The following is a 26,315-nucleotide window of genomic DNA, read 5'->3' as shown; positions in this document are numbered from 1 at the left end:
ACATTAGAACTGTAAATTACAGCAGGAAACAGCCACCACTGTCTTCTGTAATACTGACATTGTTAAATTCATTGATTTAATGAATGTATAATATACTCATTTGATACAGTGGTTAGTTGTTTATAATATTTAGCAATTTATTTCTCCATAAAATGATACAAGACTAGAACAACACTGCTATGTAAACATTCCAATTTTTCTTTGGTGTTTCACATTAAATCAATCAGTCAAAGAAATGGTGGAGCATTTTAAATAAATATATTTTATTGTAAACAATAATGCTTCATTTCTGAGTAAATGTTGTTTACATATAAAATCCCAAGAAATAAAAATGTATAAAGGTTAATATATTTTCAAGATAGGATACATCAAATGCAGCAGAACATACCTAAACTAAAAAGTAACAATGTTGTGCTTATTAACTGTCATGATTAAACATTTTATTATTTACTAAATTATACAATATCTGACAGTTTCACTAGGTCACATTGTAATTTCAGCTTCAATCTTTCATACAATGGAACATATTCATCTTCATTATCATTGTTGGCTAACTCTTCTTGTTTCAAATCCACTGTGTTATCTGGACTACATTTTCTGCCTACAATATCTTCAATTATTGATGTGAGATCCATATCTTCATCACCAGAAACCCTACACATGTCACATTCATCTGACAGAATGGAACAGTTGCAAAGCAGTGAACTGCTTTCACTTTCTTCACTACTTTTATATTTCTGTGTACATTCTGATTTGACAAGAGATTGAATGCCCTTTTTTAATACTTTCATTCTAAGATCAGTTTTGTTACTTGCCCGTTTGGGAGTACTCTGATAGGTTGGTGTTAATGCTCTCTTGTATTGTTCAGCAGACTCTCCAGAATTAATATCTGTTTCTAAGTTGTCAACAGTACTGATTGACAACCGGCTGAAGAACTTCTCAATATTATGGTATCCTCCTACAACAGTTTTCTTTGTAGCATTTTTCCGTTGGCAAGCTTTATCGTTAACATGCTGACAACCTCCATTCTCCTTAGATTCACAGAGACAAGGCACAGACACTGCTTTCACGGAAGGCTTTTGTTTTCTTTTGGTCTTCTCTTTTCCTAATAATAATGAAAAGATATAAGTAAAATCTTATTTATACTCACTTCCCATCTAAATACAATTTTGTTTTGTATGAAACTGTATCTAATAACAAACATTTGAAATTCAGCAAGTTACTTAAAAAAATAAAACTAAAAAAAAAAAATCATCTGTGATTTTATATATCTATACGAATGGCCATAAAACCATATAAGTAACAATACCTATCAAATGAAAAACAGCAGAAGTATTACTTTACATAATAGAGAAATTATCATATTTTAAGTAATTGCTCCTTTTGTGGGATTTTCACCCACAACTTCATATATGAAGGTCCCTGAGGAAGTGATTGTCACTAATCTTGCAGAAAACCAAGATCAATGAATGTGAGACATCATTATTTTTAAAGGAAAGAACCAAACCTAAGCAAATCATAGCTTCTTATCACAGTTTTTCATTTTTCATTGCCAATACAGAAATGAGAATACAAAACTTATTTAACTGTGATAGATGGAAACAAATACTGCAAATTTTCCACTGCACACAAAATTAAGAAATCAAATACTTCAGGTTCTGTACAAAAACACAATGTAACTTTTTGAAAATGTTCTTGGTACCTTTTTTAGATTTTTCTTTTTCAGCCAAGAATTCTTGTACTACTTCAGGGTATGCTTTCTGAACTAGGTGTTGTGGTTCCACAGTCGTTAACAATTTGTCAATAGTAATGCCATCATCCATTTCAATGGTATTCATAAAACCTTCCTCATCATTCCAAAGTATCTCATAACTACAAATACCTTTAACAATCCTTTTCTTTGTTATCATTTTTGGAGATATTTTCAAAAACCCTTTTGTAGCCTCTATTTTCTTAATTTTACCTTCACTTAAATGCACAAGATGCCATCGTGTTACCAGTGGCATGAATTTTTCAGTAGCATAGCATTCTGACCATTTCAGCAACTTTCCTGTGTACTTCTGGAAAAGAAATAAGCAAAAGTATGTCAATTGGTCCAGGCAGAAAGGGCTTCAGTCACAACATTTGCAAAATTAGATTTTTATGGATATCGTATCTTTATAGATACTTCCATTGTTCTGAGCAAAAAGGTATTCGGTCCAGTGCTTAGAAATATACAAACTGAAACTTCTTGTTTAGATTTCTATGCAGGAAGAAATTCAGTCCAGGACCAAAGTTCTTCTTTCTAAGAAACTGCATTTCAGCAGGGAAGTAGGACACTTCACAGGGAAATGCCGTTAAGTTCAATGCGCAAAATACACTGGAAAAAAAATTAAAGATAAATAAATTAAAATAAAATAAAAAAAATGCAACACCAAGGAACAAGTAATGTACGGTAATGAAATTTTGGGAATATATTTGTTATATTTGTCCAGATAACATATTTAAGCGATTAACACACATATTAATATAAGCACGAGATAAGCCATTGCAAATGAAAAATGCTGGTACATTAATAACCAGCGTAAGTGCCAAAATGTTGAATGCAAGCATGCAAATATGCATGCATTGTGTTGTACAGGTGCTGGATATCACTTTGTGGGATGGAGTTCCATGCCTGTTGCACTTGGTCGGTCAGCACAGGGAAGTTTATGCTCATTGTAGATGATGATGCAGTTGTCATCCGATGATGACGTGTGGAAATGGGGGCAGTTCTGGTGATTGAGCAGGCCAAGGCAACATGACGACACACTGTAGAGCATATTGGATTACAACAGCGGTATGTGGGTGCACATTATCCTGTTGGAATACAATCCTGGAATGCTGTTCATGAATGGCAGCACAACAGGTTGAATCACCAAACTCACATACAAATTTTCAGTCAGGGTGCATGTGATAACCACAAGAGTGCTCCTGCTGTCATACAAAATCACACTCCAGACCATAGCCCCAGATGCAGATCCATTGTGTCTAGGCTGCAGACAGGATGGTTGCCAGATTCACACCTGGCATCCTCCTAACCAGCACACAGCTATTAATGGCAACAAGGCAGAACCAGTTTTCATCAGAAAACACAACAGACCTCGACTCCACCCTCCCATGAGCTCTTGCTTGACACCACTGAAGCCACAAACTATGCTGCAGTGGAATGCCCGCTACAGGTGTCTGGCTCAGAGATGTCCTTGAAGTAATTGATTTGTAACAGTTCATGGCATCACTGGGGTTCCAACTACTGCTCAAGTTGCTGCTCCAGATGCAGTACGATGCACCACAGCCATATGCCGAACACGGAAATCTTCCCTCTTGGTAGTGTCATGTGACCATCCAGAGCCCGGTCTTCTTGTTACTGTACCTTCCCATGACCACTGCCACCAGAAATAATGTTCAGTGGCTACATTCCTGCCAAGACTTTCTGCAGTATTGTGGAAGGAACATCCAGCTTCTCATAGCTCTACTATGCGACCTCAATCAAACTCAGTGAGCTGATGATAACAGCATTATCACTGTCTTACAAATATTCTCCAGTAACACGAACTCACAGAATCCAGTCTCCAAGGTAACAAATACTCAAGACTGTTGAAGTGCTTATTTAAAGCCAAACTGATTTGTGTCCTTGTAGTGTGCCACTCTCATCCAACATGTGCCAAATTTCATCAGCTGTCATCTTTTGGGTGTAGAAACATGCCTACCAACTTTAGTTTACCTTGCACAACTCTCCTTTGTTGCAATTTTTTCCATTAGTGTATACTGGCTAACCTGTACAATTTGTTTATTGGAGGAAAACAGCTGATATTGTATACTGTAGGCCTAAACATTTCTTTTGTAGATAACATTTCCACTCTTATTTCCAAAACAGATGGAGGGCGCCACTATCAGGACAAGAAGAAAGTAGATTAGGGAAGAAAAGAGAAAGTAAACCTTTAACATGGGAGAGAAATATTTCAAAAACAGCGAAGCTAAAATGCTAAGAACATGTTCACTATAAAGGACAATACATACCAGCTAAAATTATAGGATATGACTGCAGGAAATTTTTAACTATAATGGATGCAACTAACAGTTTCTTGAACACTATTACTAGTGTCTGTAACAAACAATACACTTTATTATGATAGTGTTAACTGGTTAGATATGTTTCTACAGTGGATTCTTTTATGTTTCCAGCTGCAAGAGGTTCCAGTGTTTTCACAGCTTTAGTGCAGATGATAAGGAGCTATTTCAGTACACCTTCAAAACCTCCCCTTTTTGTATAAACAAGATATTTATATCCAGTCACTTACAAACATACATGACGTCCAGTGACATTCTAGAAAAGAGGATTCAGTTTGACAAGTTGATAAAGTTCTTACTTACTGTCCAATTAAAAGAAAGCCAACTAAGTATTTACATGCAAGACTCAATAGAAAGTTAATTCATAAAATGTTCACCGAAAAGCATATAACTTCAAATGTAGCTATCAGACTTTTGCTTTGTTTTTGAATGAGAACTACTACTTGCCACTTGGGTGACTTCAGGTGATGCATGCTGTTTGTGCGATGAATTAAAAGTTAAGATTCGAAATCTCCATATTAATGATGTTGCAAAAAAGGTGTGTAGTGGCTGTGGTGACAGTGCCTAAGAGAAAAGCTAAAAATTCTGTGAGAAACAAAGTTGAAACTCTAATGAAAGATCAACCCCATGTATCATCTCAGGCAATAGATTTTATACAGAAAATTCAATTACAAGTTATCCCAGTCTAGAAAACATTTTGCTTGCCCTAGCTAACTACTAATGAGTTTTGTATTCATGCTATTGGGGAAAGTAAAGCTAGAATATCATTTATCACAAGGGAATTGCCAAGAAAGGATGTAATGAGGTGTATTGTTTCTTGCATAATTACCTGCACATCATTCCTGGTGAAATTAAATGGCTACATTTTTCAGACACCTGTGCAGAGCAGAATAAGAATTTCTAACAGACATTGACTGATTTTTAAAAAATGAACAATTATTTCCTGTCAGAGGACATTCTTTCCTGCCCTGTGACAGGACAATCAAATACAACCAATTGTACTCTGTGCATGAAATAACCGAACTGATCACAGAAAGAAACACATCTGCAAAATCTGAAATATGTGACATGAAAACAGAGGATGATTTGGATTTCAAGAACTGGTGGCTAATGATTTATAAAAGACACTGCATATCAGAAGAATCTGTACTGAAGTCTGTATCATGAGACCAAGAAAGTAAATTTTGGCATCAACATAATGATGCAGTTTCCACACAGTAGTCAGCTCTGTGGATGTCTAATAACATCCCATTTTGCTGATGGTATCATTAAATAGACATTCTGTCTTTCTCATCCTGGGCCTGTTTCAAATTCTACTTTTCCACCAAACTGGGCATATTCCACGGGGAAAATTCCAGCAAAAGCAACAAAAATAAAGAACATTACTAGATTACTCACTTTTGTACCTAATAAACATCAAGAACTCTACCACGAAATTACAAGTGAAGTTATTAACCCACAAAAGCTAGAACAGTCTAAAGAAACTCAAAATGGTGTATTGAATTTTTTTCTTCTCAGTTATTTTCATAATAAATATTGATTGAAAACGAATTGTTTTACTTAATTAATACTCACAATCCTTTTGCATTCATAAACTATAAGCATATCTTCAAAGTAATAAATGGATCATTTCCTTTTCGCCAAAAAAATGTAAAAGTGAAATGAAAAAATATTTCGGTCCATGCCAAAAGGATTTTAGTCCAATGCAAAAAAAAAAAAAAAAAGTTTCTTTTGTAATTTAAAACACTTCAAATTCATTGAAATTCTCTAAGGACTTGCACTCAATCAATAAACAACAGTGATTTTTTTTCCTTTAGCTTTGAACTCATACAATAGTGTCCAGAATGTGTTTTTTGTTTTTGCTTTTGTTTTACTAAAACTGGGAATAATGAACTGAAGCCCTTTCAGCATGGAGCAATTCATTTCACATCATTAAGACAACAATGTGAGGCGTAGCGCCTTCGCATCGCTCCTGTCATTTGTTAGGACGATATCGTTATAGGCATGAGTCATCGACAGATGTCACCAGCTGACATAGACCTGAGTTACAGAGCTGCACGTAGTTGTACTAGTAGGCGGCAGAGGTCAGCAGTTGACGGACAGTGCTAGCAGTCGTAGTCAAAACAATGTTGTAAAGTTATGTTTGATTAATATTTAATGTATTTGCATAATTATAATTGTTTTATATTTGTAGTAATTAGCAGTGTGATTGTTGTATGAGTGAAGAAGAACAGAAGTAAATGAAAATTGTTTTGTTTATTCACGAAGTACCAGTTAAACTATACAGGGGATTTACTATAATTAAGTGTGCAGTCAGTTTATGGTACTAATAAATCGTGAGTAGAACACAAATTAATCGGTAATTTCAGAAGCACTAATTTTATATTTGATACTTTTCTAAATTTATTTATTTAGCAATTGCCATAGAAAGAAAGGCTTTACTATGATTGGTCATTGAAGTAAAGCGCGGGTTAGCGTGGGATAATACTGCAACCTGATTTGCTGTTTGTGATATCAGCCAATCAGAAAAATGCAGGCTCGCACTAGTGTATGCTGGGAACAAAGCCTTTGGTGTGATCTAGGGGGGTCAGGGCTGAGGGTTCGAACTAGTAACATCTCGTTGAAAGCAGCTCCGACGAAAGTACTGTAAAATCGCGGAAAATGCTGCTTACAAGTTCGCGAAGTAGTACAAAGTGTATTTAAGTGAACGGTATAGTGGAAGTCGTGTGGAATTTCGGACAGAATATCAAAATTATTGTTTTTGACTGTTAGTTAAAACCACGTGGCGTGTTGTGCGATCTAACACTGGAACAGGTATTACGTGTAGAGCAGAGTGCACAACATTTGAGCGAGCATTTTCATAACTAAATGATCTGGTGAACTCTATTAACTTCAGTAACGGGTGTAAATACCACAAACTGGCTACGTGTGTAATTGTGGTGTGTGTGTGAACTTTACATTGTGTTGCCACTTAGTACGGACTTGGCAGTATTAACTGTGATCTTTATCGTAAAAATACACCTGAAAATTTACATTGCCGAGTTAAAACTTTTATTTCAGTACCGGACAATTCTATGTATGTTGCGACTTGCAATAGACAGTAGTGGTCTAGTATTTTCTACTACAGCTTTTAGCTAGACAAATGAACATTGCTGGACACTGGCAGGGCGGTAAAAAGTAACGTGCCACGCTGCAAATGCAGCTTTGTGTATGTCTGTGGGACATTGTTACAAATAGCATCGCCCAACAGCGTTCCCAGGTGGAGGAGTGGAACATCTGCGACTGGGACATGCACTGTGCTGTACAGTGCGTTACGGATATGTTCCCTTCTCCTACTTACATTGCAGACTTCTGTGAACATTGCGATAACCATGAAATTTCATCTCGAGGCACCTTATTGCTTATTAACAATGCAGCCACTGAACATAAAACCTGGCTCGTTCGCAATTCCACATGGCTCTACTGCTCTGGTTTCATCAGGACCTGCCACTGTTCAGTGTTTGCATTGTCTTCAACAACAAAGTGCATAAAACCAAATTAATGTACTTACACTCTGAACCTACACAGGCAAGTTTTGGTGAGATACCATATTCGGAATTCAGGGAGACGCATATGATGCCAAACTTATCTTCCGCATCTACCACATTGCGATCGCTGTCATTCTACACAATCACTTTGCATGTTCAACTGCTGTGCAATGTCAACATCTTGTTCAGGGCTACAACCCTATTGTGGATGCCAGTGATGGCACTAGTCATACCTTATTATACGGCTTTCCCAGTGCATCCGTTATCAGACCATACACCACAGTGCCGAGATACACCTCAACCTAAACTTCCGCCTTTCTGTCCTGACCAAGTGACACTGTGGTTTGCGACAGCAGTCGTGTCTTTTCTTTGGCGGGCATAGTGAATGACAATTCAAAGTTCGTTATGCTTATCTGACATCTTGCTGAACGTACGGAGCAAATTAGTGCCATCTTGCCCCTCCTACCTACTATAAGCAGGACACTGTAAAGGAAGATTGGTACAATGGGTCACTCATACAATGGAGCAACAGGCACACCATTTGATTTACAATGAACAACAGAATACTGTGTCTCCTTTGCAACTGTGGCACTGGTTATGTTCTGTGGTGCCACTGCTTCAAACCTACTGTGACCTTCCCAGGTTGCTTGGAATTCTCAATTTCTAGCCCCCCACCCCTCCTCACACACACACACACACACAAACGGGAAACTGAAACATGTCTGGCCTAAGCAGGTGCAAACAGTATTCAGACACACTAAGGAGTGTGTCATGAAGGCTGTTCCCCTAGCACCTAGCATGCTCTATACCGGATGAACAGCTTACCATCACTACAGAAGCAAGTGATTCAGCCATCAGGGTAGTCCTTCAGCAGGAGATGGCAGGTAACACTCAGCCCCTCCATTTCTTTTCCAAGAAGTTCACAGCCTCACAAATGAAATGGTCAGTATTTGACCACGACTTGCTCACAATATACAAGACTATGTGCCACTTCTGGGAGGATACTGAGGGTTATCAAGTTGTCATAAATAATGAACACAGCCAACTGGCAGATGCCATGTCACCTATCAAGGACTGTCAGCCCACTACAATTCCACTATCTCTGTCTCACTCCTCCATACTCCACCAACCTCTATCATCTGCACAGCATGGAAAACACTGTCGCCAATTATTTCTCACACGTGCACATGACTTCCCTCACTCCCAATCATGGCAAACTGGCTGAGGAGTGGAACATCTGTGAAACACTATAGTTTGTTCTAAGACAGACTATGTATTGTTCGCTTTGTGTGTGTGTGTGTGTGTGTGTGTGTGTGTGTGTTTTGGGGTCTTATAGGTGCCCAACGGCGAAGTTCTCAGCGCCCTAACATTTATTAAAACAAACAAATGTGGATAAGAATGAAAACTGACATACACGCATGCACTCAAAATGACCACGCTGCATGTGGATCCCAAATGGCATCGTGGCTTGTAGACAGTTGGAAAAAAGGCACCCCAGATGTGGAAGAACAACAGTATAGTGTGCGGGCGAAGTTGGAGCTGTGGGGAACTTACATGCTTGGCTCACCATGAAAAGCTGGTGCTGGATGGTAAGTGGCAGTTCCCCCGCCTCAGCACAGAGGCTGGGTATCAGACTGGTCCGATAAGCACTCGTGGCCAGCCAAATCCCTTCATGGTGGCCAGCGCCAATGATCCGCAAATAAGAGGGCCTTGCTGACCCATACACCGTGCACCCGTAGTCCAGCCGTGAACGCACAAAAACCCGATAAAACTGGAGGAGATGCACCCTGTCTGCTCTCCAAGATCTGTGGCTAAGACACTTGAGGAGTTCAGTGCCTTCATGGTTCGGGCTTTCAAGTCTTGCAGGTGTGGCAACCATGACAATCTGGAGTCAAAAATGAGGTCCAGAAACTGCACTGTGTCTCTAAAATGTAGGATGGTGTCCCCTATCCTCAAGGCAGTCAAATTAAAAAGATGACGAGAACGATCAAAATGAACACACACAGAAAACAGAAAACCCGTCTTTGCAGCCCACTCCTCTAACTGCCGCACTGTAAGTTGCATCTGATGGCTCCTTGCAACACTGGAGGAGAAGCAGAAAACAGTGAAATCGTCCACAAATAAGGAGCACTGTACAGGACTCCTTACCAAAGGCATGACACTGCTGCTGGCTATGGCAAAGGGGGTAACAATTAAAACACTGCCCTGAGGGACAGCATTCTCCTGCTCAAATTGATCAGAGAGCGTGGAAGGAACTTGGGTCCGAAAAAACCAGAGACAGGAAAGACCGAATGAAAATGGGGAGGTGGCCATGAAAGCCCCATTGATGCAGTTGCACGAGTATACAGTGTCTCCAAGTAGTATTGTGCGCCTTACTTATATTGAAGAAAATGCCAATACAGTGATGTAACGGAGGAAAGCCTGCTGAATAGCTGCCTCTACGAGGGTCAGGTTGTCGACATTGGATCGATATTGGCGGAATCCACACTGAGAATGGCTAAGGAGTTGCCTGGTCTCTAAAAGCCAGACCAGACGATGGTTAACCGTTCGCTCCATGGACTTTCCTATACAGCTTGTGAGTGTGATGCTCCGATAACTACTTGGATATGTGCTGTCCTTTCTTGGTTCGAGGAGAGGGATTAGAATTGCCTCCCTCCAAGAGCTGGGGAAGTTGCCTGTCTGCCATATTAGATTAAAACATTCGAGGAAGATTTCCTGGGATGCCGCAGACAAATGTCAAAGCATGTCGAAGCATGCAGTATCGGATGTGGTCGTGACCGGGTACAGTGTCAGAAGTATCAGCCAGTGCCGATTCGAGCTCCCACATGGAGAAAGGGCAGTTGTAGGCCTCAGAACCATTTGACCTGAAGTCCAACTTTTCACTCTCTACAGTTGCACGGTAGTGACCAGACACTGGATCCTGCATTGCAGTGGCAGTAGTTTGTGCAAAATGCTCAGTAAGTGCCTGAGCAATGTCTCTGGGAGTTGTTTGGAGGCAACCCTGCTTCAGCACTGCAGCTATCGGTAAATGGATGTGTGTACCCGAAATCCTCCAGATGGCTTCCCATACTTTTGTGGAACAAGTGGAATGGTTAAAGGAGTCCAGGAACTCCTGCCATGACCGTTTTTTGCTCCCTTTAATGACACAGCGAGCCTTGGCTCTCGCGATTCGAAAGGCGATGAGTATTGTCTGCTGTGGGGAAACTTAAACCGTCTAAGAGCTGCACGCCTGTCCCAGATGGCTGAGTGGCAGTCTTCTGTCGACCAAGGTACAGGTCGCTCCTTAAGAGGGCTAAAAGGATGGGTCAGCAGCATGATGGATCACACGTATGATGTGATCCACCCATTCCTGGACGCTGTTATGGTGTTCCAAGACAGCCAACTGACTGAACTGCAGCCAGTTAGCCCTGCCAATCATCCATGTTAGTGGCTTCTGTTCCAGCAACACACCATCCAGGAGGTGAATGCAGATGGGGAAGTGATCGCTGGATTGAAGATCGTGAATAGAGTCAGTGAGGGGCTGGAGAGCAGAGAGATAGGTCAATGGCTGAGAATGACCCAGTAGCAGCACAGAAATGAGTCAGAGTACCAGTGTTGAGGACGCACAACACTTGAGATGTCGGGAGGCTCTCCAAAACTCGGCCCCGAGGGCAAGTAGAGGTGGAGCCCCGTGGGACACGATGGGCACTGAAGTCTCCCAGGAGGAGAAATGGTCAGGGGAGATGTTCCTTAAGATCTGTGAGAGCCTCAAAGACTACTGCATCCAAAGGAGGTAAATAAAGGGAGCAAACTGTAAGTCTCCAACATGAATGAATTTCAACTGCAGCTGCTTGCAGGTTGGTATCCAGGTGGCCATTATTGACAAACATGGCGACCTCTCCTTTGGCCCTTTCCCCAGTCAGGTCATCCTTGTGACAGAGCGTATAGCCCCTTAGTGCAGGAGCATCAGATGTTTTTAAATGTGTTTCCTGTAAACACAAGCACAGGGGGTGTAGATGTACTAGGAGTTTCAGTTCCTCCACTTGTGTCTGGAATCCATGCATGTTCCACTGTACAATGGGAGCCATCTATCAGGGTGGGAGTACCTTCATCCTGACTTTCTGCCAGGGAGAGGGGGGGGGGGAGGAGCCCACAATAAGTGGAGGCTCAGTTTTGGGGCGAGGTGATTACCCCAGTCTGACATCAATCTCCATTGCCTCTGAAGAAGAGTCAAGAGAGACGTCAGAGAGAATGACGTCGACATCACCGGACGTGTATCTTCTGTCTCCTTCATGGGCGAGTCTTTGCCTTTGTTTTTGTTTTTTTTGGTCTGATACGGCTTTGGAGTCACAACCTCAGAGGCGGAAGGGGGTCTAGCAGTGCTGAGTGGTGCACAAGACTTGACCTGTGGAGGGGCAGGAAGGTCCATGATGTTAGCAACCACAGCCTTTTCTGAATTTCGGAGGAGAGGGGCAGGCTTCAAAGGAACTGCAGCAGCAGATGTGCATTGACAAATGCAGGTGCCAGAGCTGACAGTACCAACCTCAGTTTGTGTAGCAGCACCAGTTTACAGGACAGGCTGTTTCAGAATGGAAGAAAAGGAGGCAGCGAAGGTGGGTGGCTGCATGAACTTGTATAACTTCTTGGTGTTATAATGTCAAGTTTAACACATATATTTCAGAACGACACAACACATATAAGTCACAGAGTAAGTTGACAAGCAAGACATGTGTACACGTTAGCATTCGAATGAGCACTCAGTCTAGCGACCGCTGCTCAGCTGGCCGCTTAGGTGGCGCAGCTGCTGCATGGCTGGCAGACAGCGCCGCACGTAGAGGACGCGCGTAATTGCGCGGCGGCGCTTTGAATGATCGGCGAGTCACAACACTTTTCCCCCCTTTGAAATTGTTGCACTGGTCTCAACGGAGGTGCCCTGGAGATGGCTAACGTCCATAGGCGTTGCTTGACTCGCCGTAAAGTCTCGAGGAGGAGGCTTCCCGTACGCACGGAAGTGTCCCCGATGATAACGGGTCGAGATGACAGGAGATGTAGGGGTCGAATCTGCTGGGGCCCCATGCACCAATCTGCCCATTGCGGCAAGTCCAGTTGATATGACAGGAGACATGGGCGATGTGTTGGCGTCCGTTGGAGGAGGAGGCGAGTAGATTTGCTCTGACAGAGGATGGTTATCCGGTTCCTGCATGGGCACGTCTCCTGGTGGCGTCCGTTCTTGTGCTGGCATCGCGATGATGGTGAGAGGGTTGCATTGTGAGTATTGAGAGATGCCAAGATCCCGAGCGTCAGGTAGAGCCAAAGGTGGTGTAGCGGCATTCGCAACAGGCGTTGCCGGCACACGAGGCCGAAGCTGGTCCGAATGACGCACTGCAACACCCGTGTCCGTCTGGATTTCATACAGGCACCTGCCACGGTGTCGTAAGATGCGGCCCGGGCTCCATTTTGGCCGTCTGCCATATCCCCGTACCCAGACGAGGTCGTCGGCGGTGAACCGGCCAAGTGAAGGCACCCGCGGCCGTGAGGTGGAAGTCCGCAGAAGATGAAGTAGCGTGCAGGGCTGTCGGCCATGTAAGAGTTCAGCCGGGCTGTGGTCGCCCATGGGGGTGAAACGGTAAGACGCCAGAAACTGGAGAAGCGCATCATCAGCAGCAGAAGAAGTCAGAAGTTTCCGCATCTGAGCCTTAAATGTGTGGACCAGTCGTTCAGCCTCACCGTTGGATTGTGGATGGAACGGCGGGGCCGTGACATGCATAACGCCGTGACGAGCACAAAAATCCGCAAATTCGAAAGAGGCAAATTGCGGACCATTATCAGTAACAAGAGTAGAGGGGAGGCCTTCCAAAGAAAAAATGCGGGCGAGAGCACTGGTGGTTTCTACATCTACATCTACATTGATACTCCGCAAGCCACCCAACGGTGTGTGGCGGAGGGCACTTTACGTGCCACTGTCATTACCTCCCTTTCCTGTTCCAGTCGCGTATGGTTCGCGGGAAGAACGACTGTCTGAAAGCCTCCGTGCGCGCACTAATCTCTCTAATTTTACATTCGTGATCTCCTCGGGAAGTATAAGTAGGGGGAAGCAATATATTCGATACCTCATCCAGAAACGCACCCTCTCGAAACCTGGCGAGCAAGCTACACCGCGATGCAGAGCGCCTCTCTTGCAGAGTCTGCCACTTGAGTTTATTAAACATCTCCGTAACGCTATCACGGTTACCAAATAACCCAGTGACGAAACGCGCCGCTCTTCTTTGGATCTTCTCTATCTCCTCCGTCAACCCGACCTGGTACGTGACGTGCGACGTGCAACGGACAATGAAAGGAAAGTTAGAGTAGGCATCAATTACAAGGAGCCAATAAGTACCTAAAAAGGGTCCTGCAAAGTCAGCATGAATGCGCTCCAAGGGCTTCTCAGGCGAAGGCCACGGTGACAAAGATGACTTCGGGGCAGCGGCCTGTGACGCACAAGGGCCGCAGGCAGCGACCATTTGTGCTATTTCAGAGTCGATGCCAGGCCAGTGCACATGACGGCGCGCCAGAGATTCTGTGCGAGACACACCCTAGTGCCCTAGGTGAAGGAGGCGCAAGACCGAAGCACGCAAAGATGCAGGTAGCACAACACGCAGCGAAGCATTGTCAGTGGAAAGGAGGATAACACCATCCCTAGCCGTGAGGCGGTAGCGCAAAGCGTAGTAGTTCCGCAACGGATCAGAAGTCTTATCGGATGGCCGAACTGGCCAACCCTTCTGAATACACTGTAAAACCCAGGAGAGGGTAGGGTCAGAACCCGTAGCAGCTGCCAGCCTGTCCCCAGTGATGGTGAACCCGTCCATGACCCGCTGCTCGGCAACATCCAGGTGGAAACACAAAAGTTCGTCCCTATCGAATGCCTGATCAGGGCCCATGGGAAGGCAAGACAGAGCATCAGCATTTGCATGTTGAGCTGTTGGCCGGAAATGAATCTCATAATTGAAACAAGACAAGTAAAGAGCCCAACGCTGGAGGCGGTGTGCAGCCTTGTCAGGAAGTGACGTTGATGGATGAAACAAGGAAACAAGTGGTTTGTGATCCGTAAGAAGATGAAATTTTGAGCCATAGAGAAAAACACTAAACTTATGAAGAGCATAAATAATGGCCAAAGCTTCTTTCTCAATTTGAGAATACTTTTGTTGGGCATCCGTGAGCGTTTTGGAGGCATAAGCAATGGGTTGTTCCGAACCGTCAGAAAAACGGTGCGCAAGGACTGCACCGACCCCGTATTGAGAGGCGTCTGTGGCAAGAACAAGATGTTGGCCAGGTTGATAAGTAGCCAGGCACGGAGACTGTTTCAGCATAGTCTTCAATTTCTGGAAAGCCGCATCGCATGACGCGGACCAGTGAAAAGGCACGTTTTTATGCAACAAGCGATGCAACGGCTGAGCCACCGAAGCCGCAGACGGTAAAAACTTGTGATAGTATGCTATTTTCCCCAAGAAGGCCTGCAGTTCCTTAACAGATGTAGGGCGAGGAAGGGCATCGATCGCAGCGACAGTTTGCTGAAGCGGACGAATACCATCCCGAGAGAGTTGAAACCCCAAGTACGTGATAGATGCCTGAAAAAATTGTGATTTCTGAAGATTACACTTAAGAACGGCAGTCTGTAAGACATGAAAAAGTGTGCGGAGATTTTGAAGATGTTCTTCAGTGGTGGAGCCAGTGACAACAATGTCGTCCATGTAATTGATACACCCGGGGACAGGGAGCAATAATTGTTCCAAGAATCGCTGAAAGAGAGCAGGGGCGCTGGCAACCCCGAATGGCAATCATTGGTATTGGTAGAGGCCGAAAGGCGTGTTAAGGACCAGAAACTGGCGGGAAGCAGCGTCGAGAGGAAGTTGATGATAAGCTTCTGACAGGTCAATTTTAGAAAAATACTGGCCTCCAGCAAGTTTAGCGAACAGTTCTTCAGGACGGGGCATAGGGTAAGTGTCGATGAGGCACTGAGCATTTACAGCGGCTTTGAAATCGCCACAGAGACGAATATCACCATTTGGCTTAGCAACGACAACGACAGGAGAGGACCACTCACTGGAAGTGACAGGAAGCAAGACCCCTGAAGTAGTGAGACGATCCAACTCCTGTTTTAGCCGATCACCACAGGAATGGGCCGAGCCCGAAAAAACTTAGGCCGAGCAGTGGGTTTGAGCATGATATGAGCTTCAAAGTCGTTTGCACGGCCTAACCCAGGAGAAAAAAGGGATGAAAATATCGTCGACAAGCAATCCAGTTGAGCATAAGGAATAGCATCAGAGACAATATTGACAAAGTCATCTATGGAGAACCCAAAAACGTGAAAGGCATTGAAACCAAAAAGATTTTCGGCATTCCTCTGGTCAACCACAAATATGGGAACAGTGCGAACAACGGATTTGTAAGATACCTCAGCATTAAACTGTCCCAAGAGAGAAATCTTCTGTTTATTGTACGTCCGTAATTGCCGAGTGACAGGTGACAGGAGTGGAGAACCCAACTGAAGATACGTCTGAGAATTAATTATAGTGGCAGCAGAACCGGAATCCACTTGCATGCAAACATCTCGACCAAGGATTTGGACAGTGAGGAATAACTTCCCTGAAAGGGAAGAAGTGCAATTGACAGACAACACAGAATCAGCATCATGTTCATGAACATCATGTATGCGGTTGGATTTGCAAACGGAAGACACATGACCTTTCTTTTTGCAATTGTGACACAAAGCCCAACATTGGGGACAATCCTCGTGTGAATGTTTCGTAAAACATCACGGACATGAAGGAAGTTGCCGGGGGTTTTGCTGCAGTTTCTTAGCGGGTTGTTTACGGTTAGGCCGAGGCTGCGCGTGGGAGCGCACTGCGGCCACGTCGGCCAGCAGGGACGTGCCCCACGTTGTCGTCAACAGCGCACAGAGGTTGTATTTCCCCGACATCACCCCACGCCTCTATTTGCGCCCCAGCGGCACGAGAAATTTCAAAAGACTGCGCAATGGAGAGAACTTCACCTAGAGTCGGATTCGCCAACTGAAGGGCACATTGCCGAACTTCTTTGTCGGGCGCTGACCGGATAATAGCATCCCGTACCATGGAATCGGCATAGGATTCTTTGTGAACATCAGTAACAAACTGACACTTTTGACTGAGGCCGTGAAGTTCAGCAGCCCAAGTGCCATAGGATTGATGTGGCTGTTTTTGACAACGATAAAAGGCACGAGAGGCTACCACATGCGTTTGCTTTTGAAAATAGACAGAAGTGAGCACATTTCCGTAAAGGACAAAGACGCAGGATCCTTCAAAGGAGCCAATTGTGACAACAACCGATACATTTGAGGTGAAATCCAGGAAAGGAACAGAGACTTACATGGTTGTTCGTCCGTGACATGAAATGCCAAGAAGTGCTGTCGAAGACGTTTTTCATAATCAGACCAGTCTTCCGCCGTCTCGTCGTAAGGAGGAAAAGGAGGTATAGCCAACGATGAGAAACGCCCCGCATTTGACGCCACGACGAAATCACGAATCGCCGCTGTTAGAAGCGTTTGCTGTTCAAGGAGAGTTTGCAATAGTTGCTCGACAGTAGCCATGGAAACCTGTGGGTCAACGGTGAAAAGGAAAAATCCACTACCTCGTCGCCAATTGTTATAACGTGAAGTTTAACACATATATTTCAGAATGACACAACACATGTAAGTCACAGAGTAAGTTGACAAGCAAGACATGTGTACACATTAGCATTTGAATGAGCACTCAGTCTAGCGGCCGCTGCTCAGCTGGCCGGTTAGGTGGCGCAGCTGCTGCATGGCTGGCAGACAGCGCCGCACGTAGAGGACGCGCGTAATTGTGCGGCGGCGCTTTGAATGATCGGTGAGTCACAACACTTGGCTTCACCACACAGGATGTGCTTTGTGGTTTTGATCTCCTGGATCTTCCCCCTCCTCAAGGAAAGCTCTGCAGTCCCTGCTCCACACAGGGTGATCCCCAGGGCAATTGACACACTTTGCAGGAGAGGAGCAACCAACTCCCTCATGGGTGGCTTTAGCACATTTCTCTCAAGTGGCTTCCCCTCTACAGCCGAGAGTAGTGTGTCCAAAGTGCTGGCATTTAAAACACCACATTGGATTAGGGTAATAAGGCCGTACACTGAGACGTTGGAAACCCGCCTTCACATGCACTGGTAGTTCGGTGCTGTTAAAAGTATGGACAAACGGGTCTGACTTCACGAGAGTGCCATCCACCCATTTCATAATGCGTTGCACGTCGACAATGCCTTCCCGGGACCATTCAGTTTTCAGTTCTTCTTGGGGAATGTCAACTAGATCCCTGCAAGTCACAACATCTTTGCTGTAGTTCAAGGTGTTGTGCAATTCAGTTTCTATTGCAAACTCCTAGAGGCATTGTGCTTTCTGAAAGTTCTTGACTTGTTGGAAGCTAGATGTTTCAACCAACAGGGTCACATTTCGGAAGCACTTAACAGATCTTAAGGTGCCAGCAATGCCTTTTAAGCCTTTCTGTACGTAAAATGGCAAAACTTTGTCAAAACTCCCCTCTTTTCTTTTAATTATAAGAAATACATTTTGTGAAGCAGCATGCATTCAGTTACTACTGACTGAATCACGAGGACTGGCTACATGATACGTTTATTCCGTCTTCGAGATCCAGGCGATCAAGCCAAAATCCCTGTTCCCTGCAACACACAACGTTCCACCGCCACGCCGTATGGTGGGTGCTGATGCAAGCCTAGAGCTTACGCTAGAAAAGAACTGGCGGCGCTTACCAGTCCCCAGCTCAGGAACCCTGGAGTCACCAAGCCCGTACCCAACAAAAGACTGCCGAGCCCCTGGGGGCGCTGTTCGCTTTGTGTGGTGTCGGAACTGAATAAATGCTTTACAATGAAATTCATGTCCGTTATGAGGGAACTACCTATACATCCACAGTTCAACTGATTTTCAGAAGTGTAGGCAAATAGAATTTTAAAAGAAGAGGAAACAACAAAGCTGGCCAGGATAATGTAACAGAGACAATGTACAGAATATCTGGAAAACTGAGCTGTGGTAAAACACCAAACAATCAGAAATTGAGAGTAGAATGACACACTAACTAATATTCGTCAATGGACGAGGAAATATGATTGCAAAGCAGAGAGAAAGAAAACTGTTCAACAGTGGATGTTCACTGCAAAACATTGAAACAGACTACCACATAAAAAAGTAGATAGGTTAACACAGCTTTTAAGCACATATCAAATAAAGGATATGTATCATAAAACAGGGGAAAAAGGGACTGGACACAGTCAAATCTCACTGGGGAAAGAAAAATAGGTTGCTAAATATGGCAAAAAAGGTTTCTGAATAGGAGAGAAAGGTTACTGAAGATTTAATCGTATCAAAAGGAAAAGAAAACTGGGAAAACTAAAATTATGAAACAGGACTCCTGCCTAGAATTTACTCTCATGAGGTGGTGTTTCAGTACTGTTGACAGATACATATAGAACTACACACACTATCCTAGGTTTCAGAACTCTACGGGTAGGAGAGATGGATTGGGGAACATTAAAAAGGTAGTGCAGACCACTCAGACCCCAGACTCATTACAACATGTTGGCCTTTCTTATTCTGGTGTCCAAGTGAACTTCCTTTCCTTTATTCATCCATCTATGATACTATGTACCCTCCCTCAATTCAATTTGTGTCTTCACACATGTCTCTACCTGTTCCAGCACCTTCTTGAGGAAGAGTTGCATAATTATCTTATATGGAATCGGTTTTCAGATTTCTTCACCGAAATGATCAGTACACCATCAAAAAGCTTTAGTGTCAAAGGACTTACTTAGCCAAATGAAGAACTGATTATTGCAGTGGTTTCCTTAATATCACTACAGTTGCATTACTCTACAGGAAATGGTCGGTATTCTGTTTAACCTGTATGCACAGGGATCAGATGTGGATTCTTCAATTTCCTTGTGGCTTAGGACAATTATTTTATTGTGAACTTGCAGACATTTGGTTCATGTTACATTGTTCCTGTACAATGTCAAAAATAACAGATGTCACTGAAGAGTGAGTCACAAAAAGAGACATCCACCTGTTGTAACAATGAGGGTAAACAAAGATATTCATTTCCCACATACTCTCAATTGGCAGGTCTGAGTGCCCTGCCTTTCTTTTATAATCTTTCCCAATCAATCCCTCTGTCCTTGAGAAAGGAGCTAATAGTGCTGAAAGGTACGATTAAAGGTTTTACTTTTAAATGTATCTCTTGGTAGTACTGAAATCTCACTTCCTGAAGATAAGTATTGTGTCTATATAATTTTCTCATTCAAATTTCCTTTTCAAACAATTAGCTCATTTTTAGCAATTGTAATAACTTTGCAACTAAATATACCAAACTGTAAAACTAACTAAGAGAATAACACAACAGTCTCCTCTTTCATAGCTCCTTCCTGCATTATTACTCACTGATATTTCTCCCTTCCCAGTACCTAAATACTGTAAAACAACAAAGTAGCTGTCAAATGTAATATCCAAATCCAAACAACCGAACAAAAGAAACAAAACAAACAACAAACAAATAAAACAAAGACCATGAAAAAACAAACCGGGAATAGCCTCTTGCCACCTCCACACTGGTTATTCCCAGACTTCACAGAGAGGGAGACCTTATTGTTTCAATTAAATCCTTCAGGAGCCTGTCTTTTATGGTTGAACAGTGAAATTGCAAACAACACTATCGCCATGTACAACATGCGTCATATGGTGGACAGATTGCACGTATAGCAATATATAGAGGTATTTCCAACTTATGTCTGGCTACTGCGACTTCGGCATGTAACTTTATCACATATTATTGCATTTGTTGTTAAATACGCTATTAGATTTACTACACACAAACTTTTTACCGTTTCAAAAATGGTGAGGTGAGGGGAGGATTTCAAAATATATCAAAATGTTTAAAGATGTGATTTCACAGTTGTTGTAAAGTATCAACCATGGAAATTGTTTTTCAACATCTCTGATATATCTCCTACTGTTTCCACAATATGTGCTCAGAATGATAACAACAACATTTTCTTTGGGAGGGTTTTCAACAATTCAATGGTCGTACAGGCGTGTATAGAAAGTAAGTGTCTCATATTTTGACTTAAACTACAACATATTCGAAAAGTATCAAAATCGGTGAGTGGCACTTAGGTAGTGCTACTTTTAAGTATAAAGTTTACTGCTGTTTCTTAAGTATGTCCAAAGAGTTACACATCTCTGGAATTTTGTCAGGTGAAATCATAAGCTGTTACTGATTATTACAGATACTGTAACAGTTGGAATAAAAGCACATGTTTGTGGGCAACTTTTCTTTAAATCATCCTCTCTTCAAAAAGTAAAAAATAAAGGAAAGATAAGAAAACAAAAACCATTCATAAAAACTGTTGAAATGCTAATGAATCTTAACAACCAGCTGCTGCTTAAACCTTTGAAGTATGATTTTGTTTCCTTGTGGGAAGCCATGTTAAAGTACAAATTTTACCATTTTTGTGGAAAATCGTAAAAACAATTTACACAACTGAAATACAGAAAAAAAAAAAATCAGAAAATGTTATTCTTCTGGAATCACTGAGAAGCAAATAAAACATTTTTGTTCTAAGTTTGGATAATTAGGTACCTTTATCTAGAATTTAGGCTAAATTTGCGTACATTCTCGAAATAATTCTCAAGTTAGCCTAGCTGCCAAACATAGATTACGTTGACTTAGCTTAAATTCATCACTTTTCAAAAAGGCACATTTTAACTGATAACATCTGTTTGAAAAAGAGCTAACTTATGGACTCTGATGTCTGTGCACAATTGCATTTTAGACATGTACGTGCTGTTTACAACTACCGGTTTTTACATATAATAATGGTACATATGATATAAAATTTTTGGAGACTGCATCTGTTCCTGAAAATGTACATTTGAGGCAAACATTTAAAAATATAAATTGCTGGTTTCAAGTACCCTGGAACCAAAAGTCAACAACAGCTTGACTGCACGAACTAATGCAAGTTAAAAGTAAAAGGTGCTTGTTTTTCGATTCACTCCTTGTTCCTCAGATGCACTACAAAAGCTGATACAATTAGTTAGTGTCAGTTTATCTCATAGTGTAGATGTTAGTGCATGAGACTACTGAGCTGTTGGCTGTGATTTGATCCTTGCTACCATTCATTGCCCAATTTTTTATCTCTCTCTTGTTGGGTTTTAGGAAGCCTAATAAATATTATGTTTGGCAGCACTGTCTCTGGCAGGCTAATCGAATCTGTGCGCACAATGACTTGATTGGATAACTTCAATACTAACTGAATCATAAATGGTGCAACATATCTAATTTTTTCTCAACAATTATTTCTCAGCAGAGCCTACACTGCAACACACTTACAAACTTTCCAAACTGGTTCTGACCACCCTGTGTACTTCCTCTCCCTGTTTTTCCCCCTCCTACAATCATCTCATTTCTTACACTCTGTGTGTTTCCATTTGTCTGCATTTGGCAAACTCTTTTCTCAATTTCTTCTCTGTTACTGTCTATCTCTTCCAGTTTCGTACTGACCATCTTAGGTGCAACTTTTAAATTTAAAGTTTTTTTATATCTTATCTATTGATGGTATTTCACTGTAACTTCCATTTTGTCCTATCCCATTGCCATGGTGCCACTCGATCAATGTTTTTGTGTGACAAATGGTTAAATATTTTGTGCCTCTGGATCTTTCTCCTTGTTTTTGCCTACATGGATACTCTGCAAATCACATTTAAGTGCCTGGCAGAGGGTTCATAGAACCACCGTCACAATTCTCTATTATTCCAATCTCGTATAGCACTGCGGGAAGAATGAACACCTATATCTTTCCGTATAAGCCCTGATTTCCCTTATTTCATCATGGTGATCGTTCCTCCCTATGTAGGTCGGTGTCCACAAAATATTTTCGCATTCTGAGGAGCAAGTTGGTGATTGCAATTTCGTGAGAAGATTCCGTCGCAATGAATAATGCCTTTCTTTTAAAGATTTCCAGCCCAAAGCCTGTATCATTTTTGTGACACTCTCTCCCATATTTTGCGATAATACAAAACATGCTGCCTTTCTTTGAACTTTTTCGATGTACTCCGTCAGTCCTATCTGGTAAGCATCCCGCACCACGCAGCAGTAATCTAGAAGAGGACGAACAAGCGTAGTGTAGGCAGTCTCCTTAGTAGGTCTGTTACATTTTCTAAGTGTCCTGCCAATAAAATGCAGTCTTTGGTTAGCCTTCCCCACAACATATTCTGTGTGCCCTTTCCAATTTAAGTTGTTTGTAATTATAATAGCCAGGTATTTAGTTGAATTTATGGCTTTTAGATTAGACTGATTTAGCGTGTAACCGATGTTTAACAAGTTCCTTTTAGCACTCATGCCGATGACCTCACAGTTTTCGTTATTTAGGGTCAGCTGCCACTTTTCGCACCATTCAGATACTTTTTCTAAATCATTTTGCAGTTTGTTTTGATCTTCTGATGACTTTATTAGTCGAGAAACGACAGCGTCATCTGCAAACAACCGAAGATGGCTACTCAGATTGTTTGCCAAATGGTTTATATAGATAAAAAACAGCAAAGGGCTTATAACACAACCTTGGGGAATGCCAGAAATCACTTCTGTTTTATTCGATGACTTTCTGTCAATTACTACGAACTGTGACCTCTCTGACAGTAAATCGCAAATCCAATCACATAACTGAGACAATATTCCATAAGCACACAATTTCACTACGAGCCGCTTGTGTGGTACAGTGTCAAAAGCCTTCCGGAAATCCAGGAATATGGAATCGATCTGAAATCCCTTGTAAATAGCACTCAGCACTTCATGTGAATAAAGAGCTAGTTGTGTTTCACAGGAACAATGTTTTCTAAACCCATGTTGACTGTGTGTCAATAAACCATTTCCTTCGAGGTAATTCATAATGTTCAAACACAATATATGTTCTAAAATCCTGCTGCATATCGACGTTAACGATTGGGTCTGTAATTTAGTGGATTACTCCTAGTACCTTTCTTGAATATTGGTATGACCTGTGCAACTTTTCAGTCTTTGGGTACGGATTTTTCGTCGAGCGAATGGCTGTATATGATTGCTAAGTATGGAGGTAATGCATTAGCATACTCCGAAAGGAACCTAATTGGTATACAGTCTGGACCAGAAGATATGCTTTTATTAAGTGATTTGAGTTGTTTCACTACTCCGAGGATATTTACTTCTACGTTACTCATGTTGCCAGCTGTTCTCGATTCGAATTCTGGAATATTTACTTCATCTTCTTTTGTTAAGGAATTTCGGAAGGCTGTGTTTAATAACTCTGCTTTGGCAGCACTGTCTTTGATAGTATCTCCATTGCTATTGCGCAGAGAAGGCATTGATTGTTTATTGCCGCTAACATACTTCACATACGACCAGAATATCTTTGCATTTTCTGCCAGGTTCCGAGAAAAAATTTCATTGTGCAAACTATTATAAGCATCTCGCATTGGAGTCCACGCTAAATTTCGAGCTTCTGTAAAAGATCGCCAATCTTGGAGATCTTTCGTCTGTTTAAATTTGGCATGTTTGTTTCGTTGTTGCTGCAACAGTGTTCTGACCCGTTTTGTGTACCAAGGAGGAACAGCTTCATCATTTGTTAATTTATTTGGTATAAATCTCTCAATTGCTGCCGATACTATTTCTTTGAATTTAAGCCACATCTGGTCTCCACTTATATTATTAATTTGGAATGAGTGGAGATTGTCTCTCACGAAAGTGTCAAGTGAATTTTTATCTGCATTTTTGAATAGGTATATTTTTCGAGGATTTGGGGATTATGATATTCAATCTTGCTATGACGACCCTGTGTTCACTAATCCCTGAATCGGTTTTGATGCTCATTATTGATTCAGGATTATTTGTTGCTAAGAGGTCAAGTGTATGTTCACAACCGTTTACTATTCGCATGGGCTCATGAACTAACTTTTCAGAGAATGCGTTTAGCACAATTTCGGATGATATTTTATGTGTACCTCCGGAATTAAACATGTATTTTCGCCAACATATGGAGGGTGAATTAAAGTCACCACCAACTATTATCGTATGAGTTGTGTACGTGTTTGAAATCAGACTCAAGTTTTCTTTGAACCTTTCAGCAACTGTATCATCTGAATTGGGAGGTCGGTAAAAGGATCCAATTATTATTTTATTCTGGTTGCCAACAAAGACCTCTGCCCATACTAACTCACAGGAAGTATCTACTTCAATTTTGCAACAAGTTAAACTACTTCTGACAGCAACAAACATGCCACTGCCAACCGTGTTTAGCCTATCCTTTAGGAACACCGTTCGGTTCTTCACAGAAATTTCAGCTGAGCTTATATCTGGCTTTAGCCAGCTTTCAGTGCCTATAACGATTTGAGCATCAGTGCTTCCTATTAGCGCTTGGAGCTCTGGTACTTTCCCAACACAGCTACGACAATTTACAACTGTTATACCAAGGGTTCCTCTATCTATGTTCTTCCTATGTTCAGCCTGCACCTTTTGCAACTGAAGCCCTTGTGTTTTTCTGAGACCCTCGAACTTAAAAAACACCTAGTTCACGCTCCACAGCCCCTGCTACCTGTGTAGCCGCCTCTTGTGCATAGTGGACTCCTGACCTATTCAGCATAACCCGAAACCCAACCACCCTTTTGGCGCAAGTCGAGGAATCTGCAGCCTACACGGTTGCAGAACCGTCTGAGCCTCTGATTCAGACCCTCCACTCGGCTCTGTACCAGAGGTCCGCAATCGGTCCTGTCGACTACGCTGCAAATGGTCAGCTCTGCTTTCATCTTGCGAGCAAGACTGGAAGCCTTTACCCCTTCTGTTAGCTGATCGAAACCAGAGAGAATTTCTTCTGATCCAATGTGACACACATCATTGGTACCGATGTGAGCAACCACCTGCAGTTGGCTGCACCCTGTGCTCTTCATGGCACCTGGGAGGACCCTTTCCACATCTGGAATGACCCCACCTGGTATGCACATGGAGTGCACATTGGTTTTCTTTCCCTTCTTGTCAGCCAAGTCTCTAAGGGCCCCATAACGTGCCTAACGTTGGAGCTTCCAACTACCAATAATCCCACCCTCTGTGATTGCCCGGATCTTGCAGGTTGAGTGGCTTCCTCTGAAACAGGACAGGCGACAGCATCTGGCTCAGCGACATTGTCACCCACAGACAGCACCTGAAACTTGTTTGTCAGACAAACCGCGGAGACCTTACATGCAGCCACCTGGGAAGTCTTTCCCCTCCTGCTTCACCCTGGGGCAACTTCCCACTTGACCACAGGTGATGGGTCAGCCTCAGTGTGAGCAGTAACTGGGTTGGCCACTGGTGAGGACTGATCGGAGGACTCTGACGTGCTGGATATCCGTTGGATCCCTACAGCCGGCCCACAACAGTGGTGCCCATCCACTGCAGCCTCAATCTGTGTAACCGAAGCCATCACAGCCTGAAGCTGAGAGCAAAGTGTCACCAACTCAGCTTGTGGACAAATCAACTTCAGATCACAAAAGCTACTAAACCTGCCAGTTTTTAGTTGTCAACTGATCTGCTAATGGTTGGTAACAAAACATTTATTTCTATTTTCATTCCATTTATTTCTGTAAATGGTGAATTTTTGTAAAAATAAGATTTTTCA

At 42.5% G+C, this 26,315-nt stretch overlaps 1 protein-coding gene across 1 annotated transcript in view; it reads right to left on the bottom strand.

The window, feature by feature from the left end:
* Positions 1–249: 249 nt before the first annotated feature.
* The window catches only part of LOC124612617 (flap endonuclease GEN), a 41,725-nt gene continuing 15,659 nt past the window's right edge, over positions 250–26,315 (bottom strand). Inside the window, exons 7-8 of the mRNA XM_047140912.1 lie at positions 1,703–2,060; positions 250–1,105 (exon numbers count right to left, since the gene is read on the bottom strand). Of these exons, the coding sequence (XP_046996868.1) occupies positions 456–1,105; positions 1,703–2,060 (1,008 nt within the window). The 3' untranslated portion in view covers positions 250–455. The remainder of the gene's footprint in view (positions 1,106–1,702; positions 2,061–26,315) is intronic.

Source organism: Schistocerca americana, chromosome 4, assembly GCF_021461395.2.
Source record: "Schistocerca americana isolate TAMUIC-IGC-003095 chromosome 4, iqSchAmer2.1, whole genome shotgun sequence".
In the NCBI taxonomy this organism is placed as follows: domain Eukaryota; kingdom Metazoa; phylum Arthropoda; class Insecta; order Orthoptera; family Acrididae; genus Schistocerca; species Schistocerca americana.
The sequence above is the reverse complement of the archived record's forward strand: the minus strand, read 5'-3'. Positions and strand labels throughout refer to the sequence as shown.